The sequence below is a fragment of the Oncorhynchus gorbuscha genome, linkage group LG10 (assembly GCF_021184085.1).
Source record: "Oncorhynchus gorbuscha isolate QuinsamMale2020 ecotype Even-year linkage group LG10, OgorEven_v1.0, whole genome shotgun sequence".
Lineage (NCBI taxonomy): Eukaryota > Metazoa > Chordata > Actinopteri > Salmoniformes > Salmonidae > Oncorhynchus > Oncorhynchus gorbuscha.
The window spans coordinates 59,330,588-59,355,024 of record NC_060182.1 but is presented as its reverse complement, the minus strand read 5'-3'; the positions used below and the strand labels follow the sequence as shown (position 1 = coordinate 59,355,024).

The following is a 24,437-nucleotide window of genomic DNA, read 5'->3' as shown; positions in this document are numbered from 1 at the left end:
GTCTAGCGCCCTGCCTCGGCCGGCCCGTCAGGCTCGTCCAAGTGGGATGCCAGGTGGCACCCCTAGAGGGGTGGGGGGGACTGTCATGCCTGCTCCTACTCACCCTCCCTGGCTGCCCAGTACTACGCACTCCTGCCACCATCATTATGCACACCTGCTTCCCTCATCACGCGCATCTGTGAGTCATTGCACTCACCTGGACTTAATCAGCTGTGTCATTACTTCCCCTATATCTGTCTGTTCCCCAGCTCTGTTCCCCGCTTCCGCATTGGTTGTCGTATCTCGTTTTGTTCCCCCGGTTCTGACGCTTTTCCTGTCCTGCTCCATGTCTGTGCAAGATTAAATGTTCACTCTCCTTACCTGCTTCTCATCCTCAGCGTTGGTTCTTACAGGAAGGAAATATCTCAGGGTTAGAACAGACAGAAGAACATGAAGGAAAACAAGGAAAGAAAATGAAGCTTTACTTGATGCTTGTATTCAGCTTCAGTAGCAATAGATGAAGGCTTATAGGCCTGCTTATTAATTTAAGGGGGACTGACTATTGTCCCATTAAGAATCTCCAGATATGATGAGACAAAGATCAAGAACTGATTACAACATACTGTAGTAAACAGAGACATTATGTCAGTCCCAAGGGAACCACTCCTCATAGTGATCCAGTGAGCAATCTTATTCGGGGTGGGGATTTGAGTTATCCCAATAGACATGTACTGCACATTTAGGCTACAGTAGAACTACAACCACTGAAATGGATGGAGAACAATAGCATATAACTTTAAGCTACAGTAGTTGCCTCTTAAAATGGGAATGGTTGTATGGCAACAAACCTGATCCAGATACTGAATAAATGTGCTTCCTGTAAATTGATTGTGATTAACAAACATCATTCTGTATCATGCAAAGTCATCTTTTTTTCCCCCGATACATTACATACAGAGACAGATGTAACACACTGCAAATAGTAGTAACTGTATTCATAAATTCCCCACATTTAAAAAAAAAAGTGCTAAATTCCAAATACTACACAAAAGTTCAAATAAGCCTCTTGGCTGGTGAATAGAACATGTAAAAAATTGGATAACAGGACATATAAGGAAAAACCAACAAATCTGGACATATAAAAAGCAAGTTATTATTATCCGGTGAGTGATTAAATAGTTGTCCCTGTAGAGTAGCTGTGTTGTGTAATTTTACTACTAATTAAAGGTACAGTACACAAACGCCTCAAGGTATAGCAGTAAAAGATTCCAACATAACTTTTAGAATATCATAAATATTTAAGTGTAAAGTGCTGTTATACAGGCGGAAACATTTTTTTTTATAAAAAAAAGTCTAATTCATAAGCATTTAGAACATGAATAATCATTTATAAAGAATTGTATAAGCATTTATAAAGGCTTAATCATGAAAGTTGTTATAAAGGGTCACCAACTGGTCATAGAAGAGCCTCTTGACAATCTAGACCATTATCAAAATATCACTGCCATGAAACCTCATACAATACTAATAAATATAAAATGTATGCAAAATGGCATCTTATTTCACCCTTAGTGCCTGTAAATCCACTCTGATCAAGGTACATGTCTATACAACTCAAAGCATTTAGACAGCTGTTAAATAGTTCTGATGGATGAGGACCGTCTCCTTTAAAGGGCATGCTAAGACTTGGAATGTAGAGAGAGTATCATGTAAAATAACTGTCACGCCTTGGTCATTATATTTTGTGTTTTTGGTATATGTTTGGGTAAGCCAGGGTGTGACATGGATTTATATGTTGTATTCGTATTGGGGTTTGTATTAATTGGGATTGTGTATGATTAGGGGTGTGTCTAGTTAGGCTTGGCTGCCTGAAGCGATTCTCAATTGGAGTCAGCTGCTTATTCGTTGTCTGATTGGGAACCGTATTTAGGCAGCCTGAGTTTGCGTTGTATTTTGTGGGTGTTTGTTCCTGTCTTAGTGTTGTAGTCACCAGATAGGCTGTAATTAGTTTCACTCGTTTGTTGTTTTCGTATTATCAGTTATTTCATGTACCGCTATTATCTTCATTAAAGTCATGAGTAACCTACACGCTGCATTTCGGTCTGACTCTCTTCTTACAACAGACGAACGACGTTACAATAACAGATTAATAAAAAGGACTGACATATTCATCCATGAGGTAGGAATCTCTCATCTGACAAGACAGGACAAAAATGAAATGTTTTAATGTCACAACAATGTTGTATTACAATGTTGTCCACAGAGGGTTATACATGCAACCCAAAAGAAGGTTCTACCTGGAACCAAAAATGGTTCTCCTATAGGGACAGCAGAAGAACACGTTTGGAACCCTTTTTTCTAATAGTGTACTTTAAACTTTAGTAGCATTTGGAAACAATTTTAATGGAGTAGTATTTGTTGAACCATCATAATATCATTAACAGACAATAAAAAAATATAATATTGTCTTAAGTCCAGTCCCATACCTTCTGATTGGCCTCTGGTACCAGGCAGCTAATGCTGCTGTGCCTTTCCAGGAAGACCTGAAAATGCTGGTCGCAGATGGCAAAATTCTCTGCCTCCCTCAGACTGTTCTCGCCATCGATCAGCAGACACTGGAACACCTATACAGCACACGCAGTGAAGTCAAGGCCATTGTCACATTCTGACCATAGTTCTTTTGTGTTTTCCTTGTTTTAGTGTCGGTCAGGACGTGAGCTGGGTGGGCATTCTATGTTGTGTGTCTAGTTTGTCCGTTTCTATGTATGGCCTGATATGGTTCTCAATCAGAGGCAGGTGTTAGTATTTGTCTCTGATTGGGAACCATATTTAGGTAGCTTGTTTTGTGTTGGGGTTTGTGGGCGGTTGTTTCCTGTCTTTGTGTTCTCTGCACCAGATAGGACTGTTTCGGGGTTTTGCCACGTTTGTTATTTTGTATTTGTGTAGTGTTCACGTTTTCGTCTTTTATTAAACATGTTGAACACGAACTACGCTGCATTTTGGTCCTCCTCTCCTTCGACGGAAGAAAACCGTTACAGCCATACAACTCATTTGTTACATATATGGTATGAGAAGACACCTCTATTCACAGATACAGCATTACTGGTGTGTAATGTTAATGCATTGGAACACCCTAACCTTCCAGCGTACAGTGTTGAGTTCTGTGATGTTTTCTCTCATGTCTTCATCCACATTGAAGGTGTTGATCACAGAGTTGATTTTGAACGCCACTTTGTACTTCCGGCACCAGTTACGGACCTTGAAGAGGTTGTCCAGGTGGCTCTTCCTGCCCTGGGCTCTGCCAAAAGTCTGGTTGGTGTCCCCGTCAAAGCTGTCACAGGAAATGGACAGAATGTCCTGGTATTCGCCAAGGAGAGTTTTGGTGATAAAACTGACATCATCTCTCGAAGAATGTTATTTTGAAACACCAATGAATTCCAAATGTATTCATATCCAGACATCCATGTGATGGTTTATATTTATAGAAGTGAAAATATCAACAAGTAGTTTTCAAATAAAAAGTGTGAAATGCTTCTCTGAGTTTGCTTTTAGTGACCTCATATCAAAACTAACCCGGTGCTGACATCTAGTGTAAATAACATTAACTTGTTTTTTTCCTGAGGTTCCTGTGGTTTATTTGTTTATGATGGGTGCTTTATGTATGATATAATGACAATCACCGGGGTAACGTTGGTTGGCCAACTATATTTTATTTTAACACAGAACCTAAAATGAAAACCATCGTATCATATGTTTGGAACCACTTCGTTGTGATCATGCTTCCCCAAGAAATCATCTTTATCTTGTATGACATTAATAAACACTGAATATAATATTAAATTAGATAGAAATAGGCTGTAATACTAATCTAATAACATATAATGTGAATTGAAATAGGGAATTTTAAATGCATAAATATAATCTTGGGGCAAATTTACCAGATTCATTGAGAAGCTTTAAACCTCCCTTTGCTTCCTCAATGAGTAGGACCAAATATAATTGACACTTGGGTTGATTTTTCCTGTAGAAGAGAACTGTGATGCGACGTGCACCTGCTGTCCTCGCACATTGATCCATGCCAGGCCAGGACAGTTGCAAAGATACACTGGAGGAAACTTATGCAGAACTGTAGGAACATCTTCACAAACACGACTTGAGTTGAGATCAATATTTACTAGTCTTCAGCTGTCCTGTCCTGTTGAAACTTCTGATGCAGGGCTAACTCGACTCCGCAATAAATGAAGCGTCTCCTGGCGTTGTATTGTAACTGATCTTCATAACGTCACCTGAGCAGTTTCTATTCCAAAATTGAATAGGCCTCCCACAAAAACGAGTTGAATCCACGCCATTTCAACCAAACAATTAAATGTGATCATGTTGAATCAACGTGGATAACTGGTTGGATTTTCAAAAATTGCTTTGAACCTAAATCCAATGTCATGGTCATTTTTTGTTGTTGATTTCACTTTTAATTCACCTTTGTTGACGACTCAACCAAATGTAGACTAAATCAAAACTAGACGTTGACTGACGTCTGTGCCCAGTGGGCTACCTACTGTATGAGTAGTGGTGCACTCGGCTAAATGACCATCACTGCAGCGCTCTAAAATACTTGAAAATAAAATGAACAATAATGTATTTATTCAAATGCAGTCCTATTACATGCCTACATACGTTAGTGCTTATAATAAAACGCCTGCGTTTGGAATAGGCCTTCATACCGTAATAGTGCTAAACAAATTTGCTGACTCATTTGTGTAATTTAGGTGAGGCCATGGGACAGTAGGTAACAGCCATATTATGATAGGCACGTCTTATCACTTTCGTTTTTGGTATTATCAAGTGGCTCGAGTTTCGGTTTGCTTGTCGAGCGCCATAAGTTTCGTACCCCCCCCCCCTCCCCCCGGCAGGCGTGCCTGTCAGTTGTGATTCAGCTGAAAGTGCATTTCGTTCGTGGTTTGATTCAAGATGGCAAGACGAATGATGTCCCGATTGGGCCAGTGGTCTTCTTATGTTTTTGCAGTGGACTTCGATACGAATTCTGAACCAATCTACTTCGCCCTAGCAAGCAAGCAGAGCGAGCGGCCACAAGTGTTCAGAAATGTCCTCGCTGATGAAATGTGCTACTCGCTCCATGTGCAGAGCGATGACAGAATTGAAAGAGCAAAGTTTTATGGAGGACTGAAAAAAAAACTTTCAAACGAGTTACCTCCAGAATGTGCGATTTTGGAAATGTCCATATTTCAGCCCAATGTCAAAGATTCTGTCATCAAAGGATATTTTATAAAAGACGCATCTAAGTCCTCAGCGACTGAACGAGTATTAGGCGAGTTGCTTCGCAATGACCCAGTCTATGTGTGCTCCTACTTGTGCGGGGGAGAGGACAGACAGTGGTCGCAACACCTGTGGTCCAATACAGAAGACGGTTGGGTGGAGGTGTTGGAGAAATACTGCGTAGTACCTGCTGAAAAGCCAGTGCATCATCCTTCAACTCTCAACATTATCAACTATGACGTGTTCTATAGTTTTGAGGATGCCTACAAAGTTCTGCAACAGGTTTGAATAGTGACACTTTTATGTTTCAAATCAGTTGACACGTGTAGCTGTGTATTTGTGCAGTTGTCATTATGTGTATAGAGCTGGCGGGTTTGTAATCCTAAAACCCTCGAAATTAGTTACATCTGGTTTGCGTAGGATTTTGGGTAGGGTAGTGATGCACCAATTTGACATTTTTGGCCAATACTCATATCCGTTATTTTCCTTGTATAAAAAAAGACACCAATAACCGATATTTACAATTTTAGCCGCTTTTTAAGCATTCTAGTACAGTTAGATAGTTAACACATGGACGCAGGCAGTCTAAGGCACTGCATCTCAGTGCAAGAGGCGTCACTACAGTCCCTGGTTCGAATCCAGGCTGTATCACATCCGGCCGTGATTGGGAGTCCCATATGGCGGCGCACAATTGGCCCAGCGTTGGCCGGGGTAGGCCGTCATTGTAAATAAAAATGTGTTCTTAACTGACTTGCCTAGTTAAATAAAGGTTACACACACACACCACACTGACCAAAAATATATTTTGTTGGCATTTACATATGTCCCCATTATCAGTAAAACATAATCAGAACCTATTTCTTTCACCTACTTGCTGTGCTGCTTTGTTGTTCATTTAATTCAGTCTTTTCAGGATTTCTATGGGATGCCGTTTGGGTCTTTGCTAAGGAACCCTGTTTGGGTCTTTGCGTGTCAAAAAAGAAACAATGACCAGGCGACAACACTATTTGACGTGTCAAATAAGCTTGTTGACCAATCAGGACCTGAATATGACTGCACGTCACATAATAATTTAACGCATTCATACATTTTTTACATAGTTATTACACATTGATTACACTACGATTCATCTATGCTATGATGCTGGTAAAGTTGTCTTGCTCACCTACAGTGCTGTTTCAGTAGAAATAGCTAGCTAACTATATAGCTAGGTGTCATCTAAAATAGCCCTAAGTTATAAATCAGTTTGTATTTGATTGAAGGGGGTCGGACCCATCTTTGTGAAGCTAGCCACAATAAGGATTAGCCACAGTAGTGGACTTAACTGATAGTCTTAAAAAAAAGTATGGCATAATTATACTGATTGTATTCAATTGCATCGCTGTCAATGACACTTTTATTTTGAAGGCAAACCCCAAATTCCACTATTGTGCCTAATCTTTATTGTGGCTAGCTTCACAACACATAACCAACTCCGGTCGAGTCTCATTAGCCAGATGAAGCTAGCTGGCTGTTCATAATGTTAGCTTTGGGCAACAGGGTTAAGTAGCTGGCTAGTTATTTATTTTCATGAACTGAAGCTACATTTCAATAGGCGAACAACAAGGGGCAACCTCACTAATACTTACTCACAAGGATTCCTAAGAATAATGACTGCAGTTTCTACTGGTCTTTGTTTACAGGCTAGTTGTATTGGTTCTAGCTAGGTACCAAGCTAAAGCTAGCTACCCCAGAAGTTGCTGTTGAGCAAATTATGCTTTATTACCAATGCAGTTTTGTAAACACATCGTTCGTGGCCGGTGTTTGCTTGTTTGCACACTTTTTGTACAGCTTTCACAGTGCTACTGTATCTTTTTTTGACATGCGAAGACCCAAATTGCGTTCCATAGTATGTATGTCGTGAAGCTAATAGCAGTGACGCTATTACTGTGTAACTTCGGTAGGGTAACATCTGAAAAATTGCACATTTGGTAGTATGTGCCGGTGCCGACCAGTTGGACAAAGCCAACATCACCCATGACAGAACGGTTGATTGTCAAGGGCTTTAAATGACATTATCTAGGCTTTAATGGATTTTGTATTTTGAGTTGTGTGAGTGAAATTTTCTTACTCTTTCAAATGACTGCTCGACTTGTTGACTGCTTGATCCACACAACAGACATTGTGGGCTAGGCTAGTTTTAGCTAATATCGTCCAATTCCGATATGTTCACCGATACATCGTGCATCCCTAGTTTTGGGATAAATGCCGAAAATATGTGCTTTCGTAAATTCTCTCTGGGTATCTACTCCGATTTCAGAGCACTCTCGACTGAGTTTGCCAGAGCGCAGAATAACTGATGACTATACGAACGCACAACGAACTGGGTCAGTAAACATCTAAAAAACAACAACACCAGAGTGAATTTACAAACAAAAGTAAATTCGGTTTGGCTATGTACCAGTTTCAGAGCAGTCTCTCGTTTGAGTGTGCCAGAGCTCAGAATAACTGATTAATGAATGAATGTGCAACACCCGTTGAATATGACAGGTGTCAGTAAAGGTTGACAACCAAATAAAATAATTCAGTTGTTAGTGTAACTGGTGTGAAATGGCTAGCTAGTTAGTGGGTTGCGCACTAATAGCATTTCAATCGGCGACGTTACTCGCACTGAGACCTTGAAGTAGTTGTTTCCCTAGCTCTGCAAGGCCGATTCTTTTGTGGAGCGGTGGATAATGGTGCTTCGAGGGTGACTGTTGTCGATGTGTGCAGAGGGTCCCTGGTTCGAGCCCGGGAAGGGGCGAGAAGAGGGACGGAAGCAACACTGTTACACTTATATATCCGTGAACATATCGGATGTCTAGTTTAAAGCCGATGTCAAAAACCGATGTCAAAGATACCGCGCATACATATATAACATAGGTACATGACATAATAACGCCATGTAAAATGTTGCGCTAGACGTGCAACACAGCATTTCTAACCTAACCCACACAATGACTGCTGTGTGGATCGAGCAGTCAACAGGTCGAGCAGTCATTTGAAAGAGTAAGAACATTTCAGAGAGACAACTTAAAGGCAAAATCAATCAAAGCGAAGATACTGGAATTCATTGCCCTTGACAATCAATCATTCTCTGGTGTTGGTGATGTTGGCTTTTGCCGACTGGTCGAGCACCGGTTAACACTACCAAGTCCGCTATTTTTCAGATGTTGCCCTACTGGAGTTACTACTGGAGTTACACAGTAATACCATCACTGCAATTAGCTTCAAGACATACATACTATGGAACGCCAATTGGGTCTTTGCATGTCAAAAAAGATACAGTAGCACTGTCAAAGCTGTACAAAAACGTCTGCAAACACCGGCCACGAACGATGTGTTTACAATACTGCATTGGTAATAAAGCATCATTTGTTCGACCGCAACTTCTGCGGTAGCTAGCTTTAGCTTGGTACCTAGCTATCACCAATACAACCAGCCTGAAAACAATAACCAGTTGAAACTGTAGTCATGTTCCTTATTCTTAGCAATGTATTTCACTGAAAGAATAAATGTTTTGTTTTCGAAATGATAGTTTCCAGATTTGACCATTTTAATGACCTAAGGCTCGTATTTATGTGTGTTTATTATACTATAATTAAGTATTTGATAGAGCAGTCTGACTGAGCGGTGGTAGGCAGTAGCAGGCTCGTAAGCATTCATTCAAACAGCACTTTCTTGCGTTTGCCAGCAGCTCTTCGCTGTGCTTCAAGCATTGCGCTGTTTATGACTTCAAGCCTATCAACTCCTGAGATTAGGCTGGCAATACTAAAGTTGTCATGTTTTGTCATTGATTATCATGCCTTGTCCCTGTTCTTCTCCTTCTATTCGTTTCCCTCTGCTGGTCTTATTAGGTTCTTTCCCTCTTTCTATCCCTCTCTCTCCCCCTCCCTCTCTCACTCTCCCGCTCTCTCTTCTCTCTATCGTTCCGTTCCTGCTCCCAGCTGTTCCTATTCCCCTAATCAATCATTTAGTCTTCCCACACCTGTTCCCGATCCTTTTCCCTGATTAGAGTCCCTATTTCTCTCCTTGTTATTCGTTTCTGCCCTGTCGGTTCCTTGTCTAGAATTCACCGTGCTGTGTTTGTGTATCGCCCTGTCGTGTCGTGTTTTCCTCAGATGCTGCGTGGTGAGCAGGTGTCTGAGTCTGTTTGGTTCAAGTGCCTTCCCGAGGCAACCTGCTGTTCACCTGCTGTTCAAGATCGAGTCTCCAGTTTGTCCTCGTCATTTCGAGTGAAAGTTGTGTTTTTTGATTGTATTTACTTTACTGGATTAAAGACTCTGTTTTCGCCAAGTCGCTTTTGGGTCCTCTTTCACCTGCATGACAGAAGGAACCGACCAAGGAATGGACCCAGCGACTTCAGACGCTCGTTACACTGCCGTCGAGATCCAAGGAGCCATGCTCGGCAGACACGAGCAGGAATTGTCTGCTGCTCGCCATGCCGTGGAGAACCTGGCCGCTCAGGTTTCCGACCTCTCTGGACAGTTCCAGAGTCTTCGTCTCGTGCCACCTGTTACTTCCTGGCCTGCCGAGCCTCCAGAACCTAGGGTTAATAACCCACCTTGCTACTCCGGGCAGCCCACTGAGTGCCGCTCCTTTCTCACGCAGTGTGAGATTGTGTTCTCTCTCCAACCCAACACATACTCTAGAGAGAGAGCTCGGGTTGCTTACGTCATTTCACTCCTTACTGGCCGGGCTCGAGAATGGGGCACAGCTATCTGGGAGGCAAGGGCTGATTGCTCTAACAAGTACCAGAACTTTAAAGAGGAGATGATTCGGGTTTTGACCGTTCAGTTTTTGGTAGGGAGGCTTCTAGGGCCCTGGCTTCCCTATGCCAAGGTGAACGGTCCATAACGGATTATTCTATTGAGTTTCGCACTCTTGCTGCCTCTAGTGAGTGGAACGAGCCGGCGCTGCTCGCTCGTTTTCTGGAGGGACTCCACGCAGTGGTTAAGGATGAGATTCTCTCCCGGGAGGTTCCTTCAGATGTGGACTCTTTGATTGCTCTCGCCATCCGCATAGAACGACGGGTAGATCTTCGTCACCGGGCTCGTGGAAGAGAGCTCGCATCAACGGTGTTTCCCTGCTCCGCATCGCAACCATCTCCTCCTCTGGCTCAGAGACTGAGCCCATGCAGCTGGGAGGGATTCGCATCTCGACTAAGGAGAGGGAACGGAGGATCACCAACCGCCTGTGCCTCTATTGCGGAGTTGCTGGACATTTTGTTAATTCATGTCCAGTAAAAGCCAGAGCTCATCAGTAAGCGGAGGGCTACAGGTGAGCGCAACTACTCAAGTCTCTCCATCAAAATCCTGTACTACTTTGTCGGTCCATCTACGCTGGACCGGTTCGGGTGCTACATGTAGTGCCTTGATAGACTCTGGGGCTGAGGGTTGTTTCATGGACGAAGCATGGGTTCGGAAACATGACATTCCTTTCAGAGAGTTAGAGAAGCCTACGCCCATGTTCGCCTTAGATGGTAGTCATCTTCCCAGTATCAGATTTGAGACACTACCTTTAACCCTCACAGTATCTGGTAACCACAGTGAGACTATTTCTTTTTTGATTTTTCGTTCACCGTTTACACCTGTTGTTTTGGGTCATCCCTGGCTAGTATGTCATAATCCTTCTATTAATTGGTCTAGTAATTCTATCCTATCCTGGAACGTTTCTTGTCATGTGAAGTGTTTAATGTCTGCCATCCCTCCCGTTTCTTCTGTCCCTACTTCTCAGGAGGAACCTGGCGATTTGACAGGAGTGCCGGAGGAATATCATGATCTGCGCACGGTCTTCAGTCGGTCCCGAGCCAACTCCCTTCCTCCTCACCGGTCGTATGATTGTAGTATTGATCTCCTTCCGGGGACCACTCCTCCTCGGGGTAGACTATACTCTCTGTCGGCTCCCGAACGTAAGGCTCTCGAGGATTATTTGTCTGTGTCTCTTGACGCCGGTACCATAGTGCCTTCTTCCTCTCCGGCCGGGGCGGGGTTCTTTTTTGTTAAGAAGAAGGACGGTACTCTGCGCCCCTGCGTGGATTATCGAGGGCTGAATGACATAACGGTTAAGAATCGTTATCCGCTTCCCCTTATGTCATCAGCCTTCGAGATTCTGCAGGGAGCCAGGTGCTTTACTAAGTTGGACCTTCGTAACGCTTACCATCTCGTGCGCATCAGAGAGGGGGACGAGTGGAAAACGGCGTTTAACACTCCGTTAGGGCATTTTGAGTACCGGGTTCTGCCGTTTGGTCTCGCCAATGCGCCAGCTGTTTTTCAGGCATTAGTTAATGATGTTCTGAGAGACATGCTGAACATCTTTGTTTTTGTCTATCTTGACGATATCCTGATTTTTTCTCCGTCACTCGAGATTCATGTTCAGCACGTTCGACGTGTTCTACAGCGCCTTTTAGAGAATTGTCTCTACGTAAAGGCTGAGAAGTGCTCTTTTCATGTCTCCTCCGTTACTTTTCTCGGTTCCGTTATTTCCGCTGAAGGCATTCAGATGGATTCCGCTAAGGTCCAAGCTGTCAGTGATTGGCCCGTTCCAAGGTCACGTGTCGAGTTGCAGCGCTTTTTAGGTTTCGCTAATTTCTATCGGCGTTTCATTCGTAATTTCGGTCAAGTTGCTGCCCCTCTCACAGCTCTTACTTCTGTCAAGACGTGTTTTAAGTGGTCCGGTTCCGCCCAGGGAGCTTTTGATCTTCTAAAAGAACGTTTACGTCCGCTCCTATCCTCGTTACTCCTGACGTCACTAGACAATTCATTGTCGAGGTTGACGCTTCAGAGGTAGGCGTGGGAGCCATTCTATCCCAGCGCTTCCAGTCTGACGATAAGGTTCATCCTTGCGCTTATTTTTCTCATCGCCTGTCGCCATCTGAGCGCAACTATGATGTGGGTAACCGTGAACTGCTCGCCATCCGCTTAGCCCTAGGCGAATGGCGACAGTGGTTGGAGGGGGCACGTTCCTTTTGTCGTTTGGACAGACCATAAGAACCTTGAGTACATCCGTTCTGCCAAACGACTTAATGCCCGTCAAGCTCGTTGGGCGTTATTTTTCGCTCGTTTCGAGTTTGTGATTTCTTACCGTCCGGGTAGCAAGAACACCAAGCCTGATGCCTTATCCCGTCTGTTTAGTTCTTCTGTGGCTTCTACTGATCCCGAGGGGATTCTTCCTTATGGGCGTGTTGTCGGGTTAACAGTCTGGGGAATTGAAAGACAGGTTAAGCAAGCACTCACGCACACTGCGTCGCCGCGCGCTTGTCCTAGTAACCTCCTTTTCGTTCCTGTTTCCACTCGTCTGGCTGTTCTTCAGTGGGCTCACTCTGCCAAGTTAGCTGGTCATCCCGGTGTTCGAGGCACTCTTGCGTCTATTCGCCAGCGCTTTTGGTGGCCGACTCAGGAGCGTGACACGCGCCGTTTCGTGGCTGCTTGTTCGGACTGCGCGCAGACTAAGTCGGGTAACTCTCCTCCTGCCGGTCGTCTCAGACCGCTCCCCATTCCTTCTCGACCATGGTCTCACATCGCCCTAGACTTCATTACCGGTCTGCCTTTGTCTGCGGGGAAGACTGTGATTCTTACGGTTGTCGATAGGTTCTCTAAGGCGGCACATTTCATTCCCCTCGCTAAACTTCCTTCCGCTAAGGAGACGGCACAAATCATTATCGAGAATGTATTCAGAATTCATGGCCTCCCGTTAGACGCCGTTTCAGACAGAGGCCCGCAATTCACGTCACAGTTTTGGAGGGAGTTCTGTCGTTTGATTGGTGCGTCCGTCAGTCTCTCTTCCGGGTTTCATCCCCAGTCTAACGGTCAAGCAGAGAGGGCCAATCAGACGATTGGTCGCATACTACGCAGCCTTTCTTTCAGAAACCCTGCGTCTTGGGCAGAACAGCTCCCCTGGGCGGAATACGCTCACAATTCGCTTCCTTCGTCTGCTACCGGGTTATCTCCGTTTCAGAGTAGTCTGGGTTACCAGCCTCCTCTGTTCTCATCCCAGCTTGCCGAGTCCAGCGTTCCCTCCGCTCAAGCGTTTGTCCAACGTTGTGAGCGCACCTGGAGGAGGGTGAGGTCTGCACTTTGCCGTTACAGGGCACAGACTGTGAGAGCCGCCAATAAACGCAGGATTAAGAGTCCAAGGTATTGTTGCGGCCAGAGAGTGTGGCTTTCCACTCGCAACCTTCCTCTTACGACAGCTTCTCGTAAGTTGACTCCGCGGTTCATTGGTCCGTTCCGTGTCTCCCAGGTCGTCAATCCTGTCGCTGTGCGACTGCTTCTTCCGCGACATCTTCGTCGCGTCCATCCTGTCTTCCATGTCTCCTGTGTCAAGCCCTTTCTTCGCACTCCCGTTCGTCTTCCCTCCCCCCCCTCCCGTCCTTGTCGAGAGCGCACCTATTTACAAGGTACATAAGATCATGGACATGCGTTCTCGGGGACGGGGTCACCAATACTTAGTGGATTGGGAGGGTTACGGTCCTGAGGAGAGGAGTTGGGTTCCGTCTCGGGACGTGCTGGACCGTTCACTCATTGATGATTTCCTCCGTTGCCGCCAGGATTCCTCCTCGAGTGCGCCAGGAGGCGCTCGGTGAGTGGGGGGGTACTGTCATGTTTTGTCATTGATTATCATGCCTTGTCCCTGTTCTTCTCCTTCTATTCGTTTCCCTCTGCTGGTCTTATTAGGTTCTTTCCCTCTTTCTATCCCTCTCTCTCCCCTCCCTCTCTCACTCTCCCGCTCTCTCTTCTCTCTATCGTTCCGTTCCTGCTCCCAGCTGTTCTTATTCCCCTAATCAATCATTTAGTCTTCCCACACCTGTTCCCGATCCTTTTCCCTGATTAGAGTCCCTATTTCTCTCCTTGTTATTCGTTTCTGCCCTGTCGGTTCCTTGTCTAGAATTCACCGTGCTGTGTTTGTGTATCGCCCTGTCGTGTCGTGTTTTCCTCAGATGCTGCGTGGTGAGCAGGTGTCTGAGTCTGTTTGGTTCAAGTGCCTTCCCGAGGCAACCTGCTGTTCACCTGCTGTTCAAGATCGAGTCTCCAGTTTGTCCTCGTCATTTCGAGTGAAAGTTGTGTTTTTTGATTGTATTTACTTTACTGGATTAAAGACTCTGTTTTCGCCAAGTCGCTTTTGGGTCCTCTTTCACCTGCATGACAAAAGTGCCTATAAGAACATCCAACAGTCAAAGGTATATGAAATACAAATTATGTAGAGAGAAATAGTCCTATAATTCCTATAATAACTACAACCTAAAACGTCTTAACTGGGAATATTGAAGACTCATGCTAAAAGGAACCACCAGCTTTCATATGTTCTCATGTTCTGAGCAAGGAATTTAAACGTTAGCTTTCTTACATAGCACATATTGCACTTTTACTTTCTTCTCCAACACTGTTTTTACATTATTTAAACCAAATTGACCATGTTCATTATTTGCGACTAAATTGATTTTATTTATGTTTTATATTAAGTTAAAGTAAAAGTGTTCATTTAGTATTGTTGTAATTGTCATTATTACAAATATATGTATAAAAAAAAATCAGCTGATTAATCAGTATCAGCTTTTTTTTTGGTACTCCAATAATCAGGATCAGTATCGGCATTGAAAAATCATAATCGGTCGACCTCTAATAGAAATCCTGGTTGAAAAGGAAACGACTAAAATTAACAATGAAACAGCACAGCAAGTAAGTGAAAGAAATAGGTTTTGATGATGTTTTACTGGTAATGGGGACATACGTAAATGCCACCAAAATATATTTTTGGTCTGTGTGTGTGTGTGTGTGACCTTTATTTAACTAAGCAAGTCAGTTAAGAACAAATTCTTATTTACAATGACGACGCTGGGCCAATTGTGCGCCGCCCTATGGGGCTCCCAATCACGGCCGGAGGTGATACAGCCTGGATTCGAACCAGGGACTACAGTGACGCCTCTTGCACTGAGATGTAGTGCCTTAGACTGCTGCATCCATGTGTGCATGTTAACTATTTAACTGTACTAGAATGCTAAAAAGGCAGCAAAAATGTTAAATATCAGATATCAGTATTGGCCAAAAGTTTAATGTCAATGCATCACTAGTTACACTAGCAGCACAGTTACAGTCACTAACACTAGTGAGGTTTTCTCTCATTTGTGTCTGGAAATATCTCGCAAGCTAGCCAACTTGAGCCAGTTAGCTTTGGTGCTTGACTGCTGTTGTGAGGTCAGAACGCTCGGATCAACCCTACTCCACGACCAGAGTCCAGTGTGTGCTCTGAAGGCTCCAAGAGAGAAATGCTCTGAATTTATGAACTGACAATCTGACAACGGTCTGAATTTACAGACAGGGCCACCACTGGACGTTCTGCCGCACTGCAGCCCCCCCTCCTATCCCAGCTAAACTGTGTACAGCAGGGGTCGGCAATAGGTTTTGCTTTGGCCCAACTGTCTTCTCAGCTGAAAGTCTCAGGAACTGCACATAATAGCGGCCCAATTCATAGGCTTATGCTGCAAATGAAACAACATTTTTAACACATCTGGGTAATAGGCTATGTAAACAGTTAAATGTCAATGACATAGCCTAATATAGATTATGTTGATGAAATCACCAATGACTCTATTAAGTTCATTTTTTATATTTCTTTGTGTGTTGATTAGGGAAAAAACAGCTTGCAAATCAAGAGAAAATGCTGCGCTGAAAAAGTCTCAAAAGAAAGGTGGATAGTGAAAATGGGGAAGAATGGACAGAGAAATAGGCATTCTTACCATATTTTTCCCATGTCAAACCAGAGTCTCTTGTTTGCAACGCTGTTTTTCAAATAATTCATTCTTAGACATCCTTATGAATCTAAGCATGGCACTTTCAAAAGTTACCTTTCCACCCAGACAGAGGCTCTATCGATACAGAAAAATGTAAGCTTCAACTGCTGGCTACTTGTCTATTGCATAACCCAGCAACAGAAGTGCTTCCCTAAAAGCTTCCTGGGTTTAAGCAAACAGCTTCTCTTTTCAGAAAGTGAAAAGCTCAATTAATAGGGACAGTTCTTTTTTTAATCTCCTCGAATATTATAAGCTGCAGCTCATCCTCAGAATGTCATAGAGAGTAATCAATATAACCCTTTTTTTTTTACATCGGAGTCACGTCCTTCGCTGGGCATTTTAAAACTAGTTTCTACCATAAGGCATCATCGAGTTAAGCATTGTTATAGAACGCTTTATTCAATCTGGATACTTTTTATGTATTTATTTCAAAATATAAAGCAAACAATAGATATCCTTTTTGCTCTTTGGGATACCCTCACTCAATTCGAGCCCTGGTTTTTAAGGATTGCATGTGACAGTATTGGAGGATTTGGCTATACCGACATCTATGGATATCATAACTGTGTCTGTTAAAAGGTAGGCCCACCACATATTTTTTTAATAGAAAAATATAGGCTCCAATTATCTATGTAATTCTATGATTAGCCTGGTAGAAAATGTTGGCGCGCGCGTGCACATATAGCAGGTCCCTTACCGGGCCGAAGGGAATTTTACTTTAACATCTGCAGTGGAGCGTTACAATGTTGCAATCACTATGCAGCCAGCTGCCTGTAGTAGGAAACATAGTTTCTTACTGATAATATGCCACCTGTTATCTATCACACATGGTACCATCCCACAATTGTTACAATTACAATGCAAATGACACTTTTATTCAACATATAGTTTAATATTCCTGTAGAACTGTAAAAAGAGTGAGATCATTTGAGCTTTCATAAATGCGTGGCGGGCCTCGTTTCATTGAAGCAGTGTTAAATAAGGCCTTGTGTCATTGGAGCAGTGTTAAATAAGGCCTCGTGTCAATGGAGCAGTGTTAAATAAGGCCTTGTGTCAATGGAGCAGTGTTAAATAAGGCCTCGTGTCAATGGAGCAGTGTTTAATAAGGCCTCGTGTCAATGGAGCAGTGTTAAATAAGGCCTCGTGTCAATGGAGCAGTGTTAAATAAGGCCTCGTGTCATTGGAGCAGTGTTAAATAAGGCCTCGTGTCAATGGAGCAGTGTTAAATAAGGCCTCGTGTCAATGGAGCAGTGTTAAATAAGGCCTCGTGTCATTGGAGCAGTGTTAAATAAGGCCTCGTGTCAATGGAGCAGTGTTAAATAAGGCCTCGTGTCAATGGAGCAGTGTTAAATAAGGCCTCGTGTCAATGGAGCAGTGTTAAATAAGGCCTCGTGTCAATGGAGCAGTCAATGGAGCAGTGTTAAATAAGGCCTCGTGTCAATGGAGCAGTGTTAAATAAGGCCTTGGAGCAGTGTTAAATAAGGCCTTGTGTCAATGGAGCAGTGTTAAATAAGGCCTCGTGTCATTGGAGCAGTGTTAAATAAGGCCTCGTGTCAATGGAGCAGTGTTAAATAAGGCCTCGTGTCAATGGAGCAGTGTTAAATAAGGCCTCGTGTCATTGGAGCAGTGTTAAATAAGGCCTCGTGTCAATGGAGCAGTGTTAAATAAGGCCTCGTGTCAATGGAGCAGTGTTAAATAAGGCCTCGTGTCAATGGAGCAGTGTTAAATAAGGCCTGTGTCAATGGAGCAGTGTTAAATAAGGCCTTGTGTCAATGGAGCAGTGTTAAATAAGGCCTCGTGTCAATGGAGCAGTGTTAAATAAGGCCTTGTGTCAATGGAGCAGTGTTAAATAAGGCCTTGTGTCATTGGAGCAGTGTTAAATAAGGCCTTGTGTCAATGGAGCAGTGTTAAATAAGGCCTCGTGTCATTGGAGCAGTGTTAAATAAGGCCTTGTGTCAATGGAGCAGTGTTAAATAAGGCCTCGTGTCAATGGAGCAGTGTTAAATAAGGCCTTGTGTCAATGGAGCAGTGTTAAATAAGGCCTGTGTCAATGGAGCAGTGTTAAATAAGGCCTTGTGTCAATGGAGCAGTGTTAAATAAGGCCTCGTGTCATTGGAGCAGTGTTAAATAAGGCCTCGTGTCAATGGAGCAGTGTTAAATAAGGCCTTGTGTCAATGGAGCAGTGTTAAATAAGGCCTCGTGTCATTGGAGCAGTGTTAAATAAGGCCTTGTGTCAATGGAGCAGTGTTAAATAAGGCCTCGTGTCATTGGAGCAGTGTTAAATAAGGCCTCAATGTCAATGGAGCAGTGTTAAATAAGGCCTGTGTCAATGGAACAGTGTCAATGGAGCAGTGTTAAATAAGGCCTCGTGTCAATGGAGCAGTGTTAAATAAGGCCTCGTGTCATTGGAGCAGTGTTAAATAAGGCCTCGTGTCAATGGAGCAGTGTTAAATAAGGCCTCGTGTCAATGGAGCAGTGTTAAATAAGGCCTCGTGTCAATGGAGCAGTGTTAAATAAGGCCTCGTGTCAATGGAGCAGTGTTAAATAAGGCCTCGTGTCAATGGAGCAGTGTTAAATAAGGCCTTGTGTCAATGGAGCAGTGTTAAATAAGGCCTTGTGTCATTGGAGCAGTGTTAAATAAGGCCTTGTGTCAATGGAGCAGTGTTAAATAAGGCCTTGTGTCAATGGAGCAGTGTTAAATAAGGCCTTGTGTCAATGGAGCAGTGTTAAATAAGGCCTTGTGTCAATGGAGCAGTGTTAAATAAGGCCTTGTGTCATTGGAGCAGTGTTAAATAAGGCCTTGTGTCAATGGAGCAGTGTTAAATAAGGCCTTGTGTCAATGGCCCTTGTGTCAATGGAGCAGTGTCATTGGAGCAGTGTTAAATAAGGCCTCGTGTCATTGGAGCAGTGTTAAATAAGGCCTCGTGTCAATGGAGCAGTGTTAAATAAGGCCTGTGTCAATGGAGCAGTGTTAAATAAGGCCTCGTGTCAATGGAGCAGTGTTAAATAAGGCCTGTGTTATTGACCCAGGCTTAACTCATTTAGTTTATTTACATCTCAAATTTTATTGTCCGACATTAGTTTCAGCATTTCTTTATTTCCTCTTTTCTCTGCAATGGTGCTGCATTGGGGTCAGCAATGTTTCCTCTCTGTTTATTCATTTATTAAATTCTACATTTAGTACTGCCTAGTTAAATAAAGGTTCCATTTTTGTGATGTGACGTGAAGCTTCAGCTAGACATTTGTAGTTCTGTATGATAGCCACATTCGCAGCTAATTAGCATTTCATGATTGGGTGGTAAATACAGGCGAATGAATTGATAAAAGTCACCTTGTCTGAGGCCTCCAGAGTGGCGAAGCGTTCTAAGGCACTGCACCTCAGTACTGCCGCGTCACTACAGCCTGGGATCGAACCAAGGCAGTGTCACAACCAGCCATGACTGGGAGTCCCATAGGGCGGCGCACAATTGGCCCAGTGCCGTCCGGGTTAGGGGAGGGTTTGGCCGGGGAGCTTTAGCTGGCTCATTGTGCTCTAGCAACTTCTTGTGGCGGGCCGGGAGCCTGCAGGCTGACATCGGTTGTTAGTTAAACGGCGTATCCTCCGACACATTGGTGCGGCTGGCTTCCAGGTTAAGCGAGCGGGTGTTAAGGAGCGAGGCTTGGCGGGTCATGTTTCGGAGGAGGCATGACTCGACCTTCTCCTCTCGCCAGCCCGTGGTGGAGTTCCAGCGACGAGACAAGATCATAATCACGAAAAAGGGGGTAAAAATGTCACCTTGTCCGAGAGGGATTTACACAGTTATCAAAATGTCGCGCCAGGGTAAACCTACACGAAACACAGAGCTTATTTGAAGTGTTTCTAAAATCCACAATGGTTAAAATGAATGGTGAAAAAACGATTGGAACCAGTTCCGTGTTTGAGTATGGGTATTATGACTCATGCTGTGGTAAACTATATAAACCTGTGTAATACTGTGTGCAGTCAGGGACAAAATAAAAACCTAGCAATGTCACACTCCAGTGGTGGAGAAAGGAATAACATGATATTCACACAGGCCAACTACAACTTCATCTCATCTCCATCTACTTTGCTCCTCATCTGTAGTGTGTTGACATCATCCCGGAGTCCAAGGCAGTGCTGGAGCTTGTGGACCAGCGACTCGAGTCTAAGGAGAAAACGGACTTTCCTGTTATTGTCATAGAGGGATTGGATGCTACAGGTTAACACCATCACTACTTCACTATTGTCCTTGCCAATTCAATGTAGCCGATTGTATACGGCCAGGAGTTTTCCTTTCCTTTCGGTCAGGAAAAACTCAGGTCATACAAACCTGAATTCTCTTTCAGTCAGTTACAATGCTTTCAAAATTCTCTCCTTTTTTTCCTTCTCTAATTTCTCTCTATTCCCACTACTGCTCAGGGAAAACCACTCTGACTGAGTCCCTGACGGAGGCACTGGGGGCCACTCTCCTGAAGTCCCCTCCGCAGTGTCTGTCCCCATGGAGGGCCCGCTTCGACACTGAGCCCCCCCCTCATCCGCAGGGCCTTCTACGCCCTTGGGAATTACCTGACAGCAGGACAGATAGGCCAGGAGGCCAGACAAGCACCTGTCATTGTAGACAGGTAAGGGCAGGATGAAATAGCTTTGGTGTTGTAGCAAGTTTGATGAGTTGGGATATGTCATCCCTTCTGAATGTATGGCTGTGTCTGAAATCTGTTTTACCTACTTCTTACTAAAACTACACACCGTGTACTAACCCCCAGTGGCTGTCGGTGCTGTTTAAGATGAGGGCGGACAATCTTCTTCTTTTTTTAGGGGCGTGAACTTGTTTTTATTACAGCATATTGGATGATTCATATTCCATTCACCCAGCTCACTGTAACATCCATAGGTTTAGGCTGCTACATGATACTCAACTTCTCCCTATACCCATCATGAGGGGACTGCACCCTAGCCTACGAATGAAAGTTCATAATTGTTCTTTTTCATTTTTATGAGCGTTTACAGTATGCTTACACCAGAAATCTGTATATGATGATGAGATGCACGCCTCCGCCCTAACAATGGGAGTCGTTGTCCCAAAGACGGGAAGGCAGGCGACAAGCTTAGGTCCAAAATAAATATCCCATACTATAAAACGTTCTATTTTCACATACCCAAACAGCCTACTGTTTAGAAAGCAAGTAGGGGTATTCGGACACGGCATTGTATGGTGAAAATCGTATGTGTAACTGCCTTAGTAGGCTATGCCACTTTAATGTCATAAAAAAAGCACAGCAAAGGTTCCAATTTTCAACATAGCTGTGAATGAACCACCAAACAACACCAGCAGACCAGACATAGTCTCTGGTCTTTGAGGCTGACAACTACCCACTATCTCCCTATACTCTCCATTCATCCCAGGTACTGGCACAGCACAGCAGCCTACGCCATTGCCACGGCGGTGGGTGGTAAGCTGGGTAACCTGCCCCAGGCTGGCAGTGAGGTGTATGGCTGGCCAGGGGACCTCCTGAGGCCCAGCCTGGTGCTGATGCTCAGCCTCAGCTCACAGGAGAGGATGAGGAGACTACAGGTCAGAGGTCAGGACAAGACCATGGAGGAGGAGGAGCTGGAGGCCAATCACCTGTTCAGACAGAAGTAAGATTTCTTGTTCTGCGCAGAGCCTGTGGTCTAGTGGGAACACACCTGTCTCAAGCGCACATGTCGACTGCAGAGGCCGAGGTTTGATCTCTGTGTTCAACCTTCCTACAGTGTCTCCCCTTCATCTATCCCCCCTCTACTTTGACCAAAAAAGTAAGATGATTGAAATTCAGACGAAACTATACTTCAAGTTTACCACTGTATTAGAATGATACAGCTCACAATACTGAAGTGAGTAGATATATAGTAGTACATATTACATGTTCTACTCCAACATATTGACAGCACCTACTGTTACTTTATACATACTCGGTGTATGTATAAAGACGTGGGGAACGCACACACTTTGCAGCGGTTTATTAACAGACCTTACACACTGCTGAATTGAAGTGGTCAGATCAGCATCACTAACTGTGATCTGCACGCACACACACACACACACACACACACACACACACACACACACACACACACACACACACACACACACACACACACACACACACACACACACACACACACACACACACACACACACACACACACACACACACACACACACACAGGCTGGATGGGAATGTTTAAATCAAATCAAATGTATTTATATAGCCCTTCGTACATCAGCTGATATCTCAAAGTGCTGTACAGAAACCCAGCCTAAAACCCCAAACAGCAAGCAATGCAGGTGTAGAAGCAAGGATTAACCAACCTTGGGGGCACATACAATTGATTCCCATTGAAAATCCTACATTCCTCAACCTAACTTCTAATTCTAACCATAAACCCCCTAGAATGAACCCTTTTCCTTGTAGGGACTGACAAAATGTCCCCAGCTGGTTAAATGTTGGTTTGTTTACTATTCTGGTTCCCACAAGTTTAGTCAAACATGTCCACACCCTATACACACACACACACGCACACGCACGTGCACGCGCACGCGCACGCACACACACACACACACACACACACACACACACACACACACACACACACACACACACACACACACACACACACACACACACACACACACACACACACACACACACTACTGTACCTAATTGAGTGGACATCAGGTCCTACTCCGTCTTAGTCTGTCTGACCCATCAAACACTTAACAATCAGTTCCCATCCCGAGGGAACCATCTGATGAGGAAAGAACAAGTGATTTGTTGCTGAGTTGGTCTGCTCCATTACGCACTGCTAGTAGTCTGACTGGTCGATGGCAACTTTTGTTCATTCTACCCGCTGACATCCTGGGCTTTGTCCCAAATGGCACCCTATTCCCTACATAGTGCACTACCTTTGACCTGGGCTCTGGTCAAAAGTAGTGCCCCATATATGGAATAGGGTGCCATTTGGGATGAATGCTTTTCACATGGGCTCACCAGATATTCAACGAGCAGTCATTATCCTCAAGGAAGACAGCTGTTGATCACTGTTGACAGTCTGGACTCTGGCTCTCAGTCCATCACCTGTCCAACCTCTGGCATGATGATTGTGTGCTGTCAGTTGTTGTTTTTTAATCTTCTAGACCATTGTTCTTACTACTGCTCAATGTCCACTATGGCCGTATGTTTTGGTACTTATTATGTGAAATATATTACGGTATATGGATGAACCAGGCAAAGGCATAGCAATTTGCAGTCTAAAATTGACATACAACTATCAAAAACCATTGTGATCATTATTTTATAGCTTTACTCATCCTTATGGCCCTTAGCTTTTTCCTGGTTAGTTCATGTGATCAGGAAAAGCAATTAATTTGGTATACCATCTCAAAGGTACTGCTGACCCAGATTTTAAGTGCTTTGTTAATTTGTGGGACATAATTACTTATTCTCTTTGTCTGCAGAGTGGAGGAGGCTTACCAGCGGATTGAGGGCCCGGCCTGCGTCACTGTGGATGCCAGTCCTTCTCCAGACCAAGTGCTCCAACAAGTGCTACTTTTAATTAGGGGAAAATGCCACTTGTAAACAGCTCCTCTCCTCCTCTCCCAGTCTTGCCCCAGATGGCTAATATTCCGTTGTGGTCCACTAGGTGGTAGTAGAGTGCCATTGATTTGACAGAGGCAGGGCTAGTGAGAAGAGGGCAGGGTGTAGTAGAGGATCTGGACTGTGGATAAGCCTCATATGGCAAAGGGCCAGTACTACACACTCACACACACACACACACACACACACACACACACACACACACACACACACACACACACACACACACACACACACACACACACACACACACACACACACACACACACACACACACACACACACACAATCATGCATGCACACAGTAGCACACAGTCTCTCTCCTTCACACACACACGCACACAGATAGAACCAAGACCCCGACCAGTGCATGTCACAACATGTCCTATTCTATATGACTGCCATCAGTGAGATGAGGAGAAACGTTATTATGAATGCCATTGTGTTCTGTCAGTAGTGATGCTTAGGGATATGCAGCCAGACAGCCCGCGGTGACAACCATTTTTATTAGGCCTGAGCTTCAGGAAATGAAAGGGAGGGTTTGTATAGTCATCAGTCACTTCTATTTCATTGAAACGTATGGGCCAGCAGCTAACTCTACATTTTCCTTTTGAAGTAGCTAAATGGACCCAGGGATTAAAACGCACACACAGAGCAATATGATACATTTCACATTACAATAACACTGCTCATTTGTTTGAGTACTATTTCAAATTAAAGGAAACATATTGAATATACCAGG

The 24,437-nt window shown here is 44.1% G+C and overlaps 2 protein-coding genes across 3 annotated transcripts in view; one reads left to right on the top strand and one right to left on the bottom strand.

Moving 5' to 3' along the window:
• Positions 1-16,122, bottom strand: part of rsad2 (radical S-adenosyl methionine domain containing 2) — a 24,309-nt gene extending 8,187 nt beyond the window's left edge. Inside the window, exons 1-2 of one of the 2 annotated variants that reach the window (XM_046366491.1) lie at positions 16,007-16,122; positions 2,466-2,603 (exon numbers count right to left, since the gene is read on the bottom strand). In XM_046366491.1, coding sequence (XP_046222447.1) covers positions 2,466-2,603; positions 16,007-16,009 — 141 coding nt within the window. In that variant the 5' untranslated portion in view covers positions 16,010-16,122. Of the gene's footprint in view, positions 1-2,465; positions 2,604-6,124; positions 6,226-16,006 lie in introns of those variants that run through there. The other variant, XM_046366490.1, reaches the window with a different exon arrangement.
• Positions 4,895-24,437, top strand: cmpk2 (cytidine monophosphate (UMP-CMP) kinase 2, mitochondrial). The gene is given in 6 exon segments (XM_046366489.1): positions 4,895-5,535; positions 20,166-20,280; positions 20,481-20,584; positions 20,586-20,683; positions 21,465-21,698; positions 23,557-24,437. Coding segments are annotated over 6 exon segments (1,260 nt in total). The 5' UTR covers positions 4,895-4,947; the 3' UTR covers positions 23,678-24,437.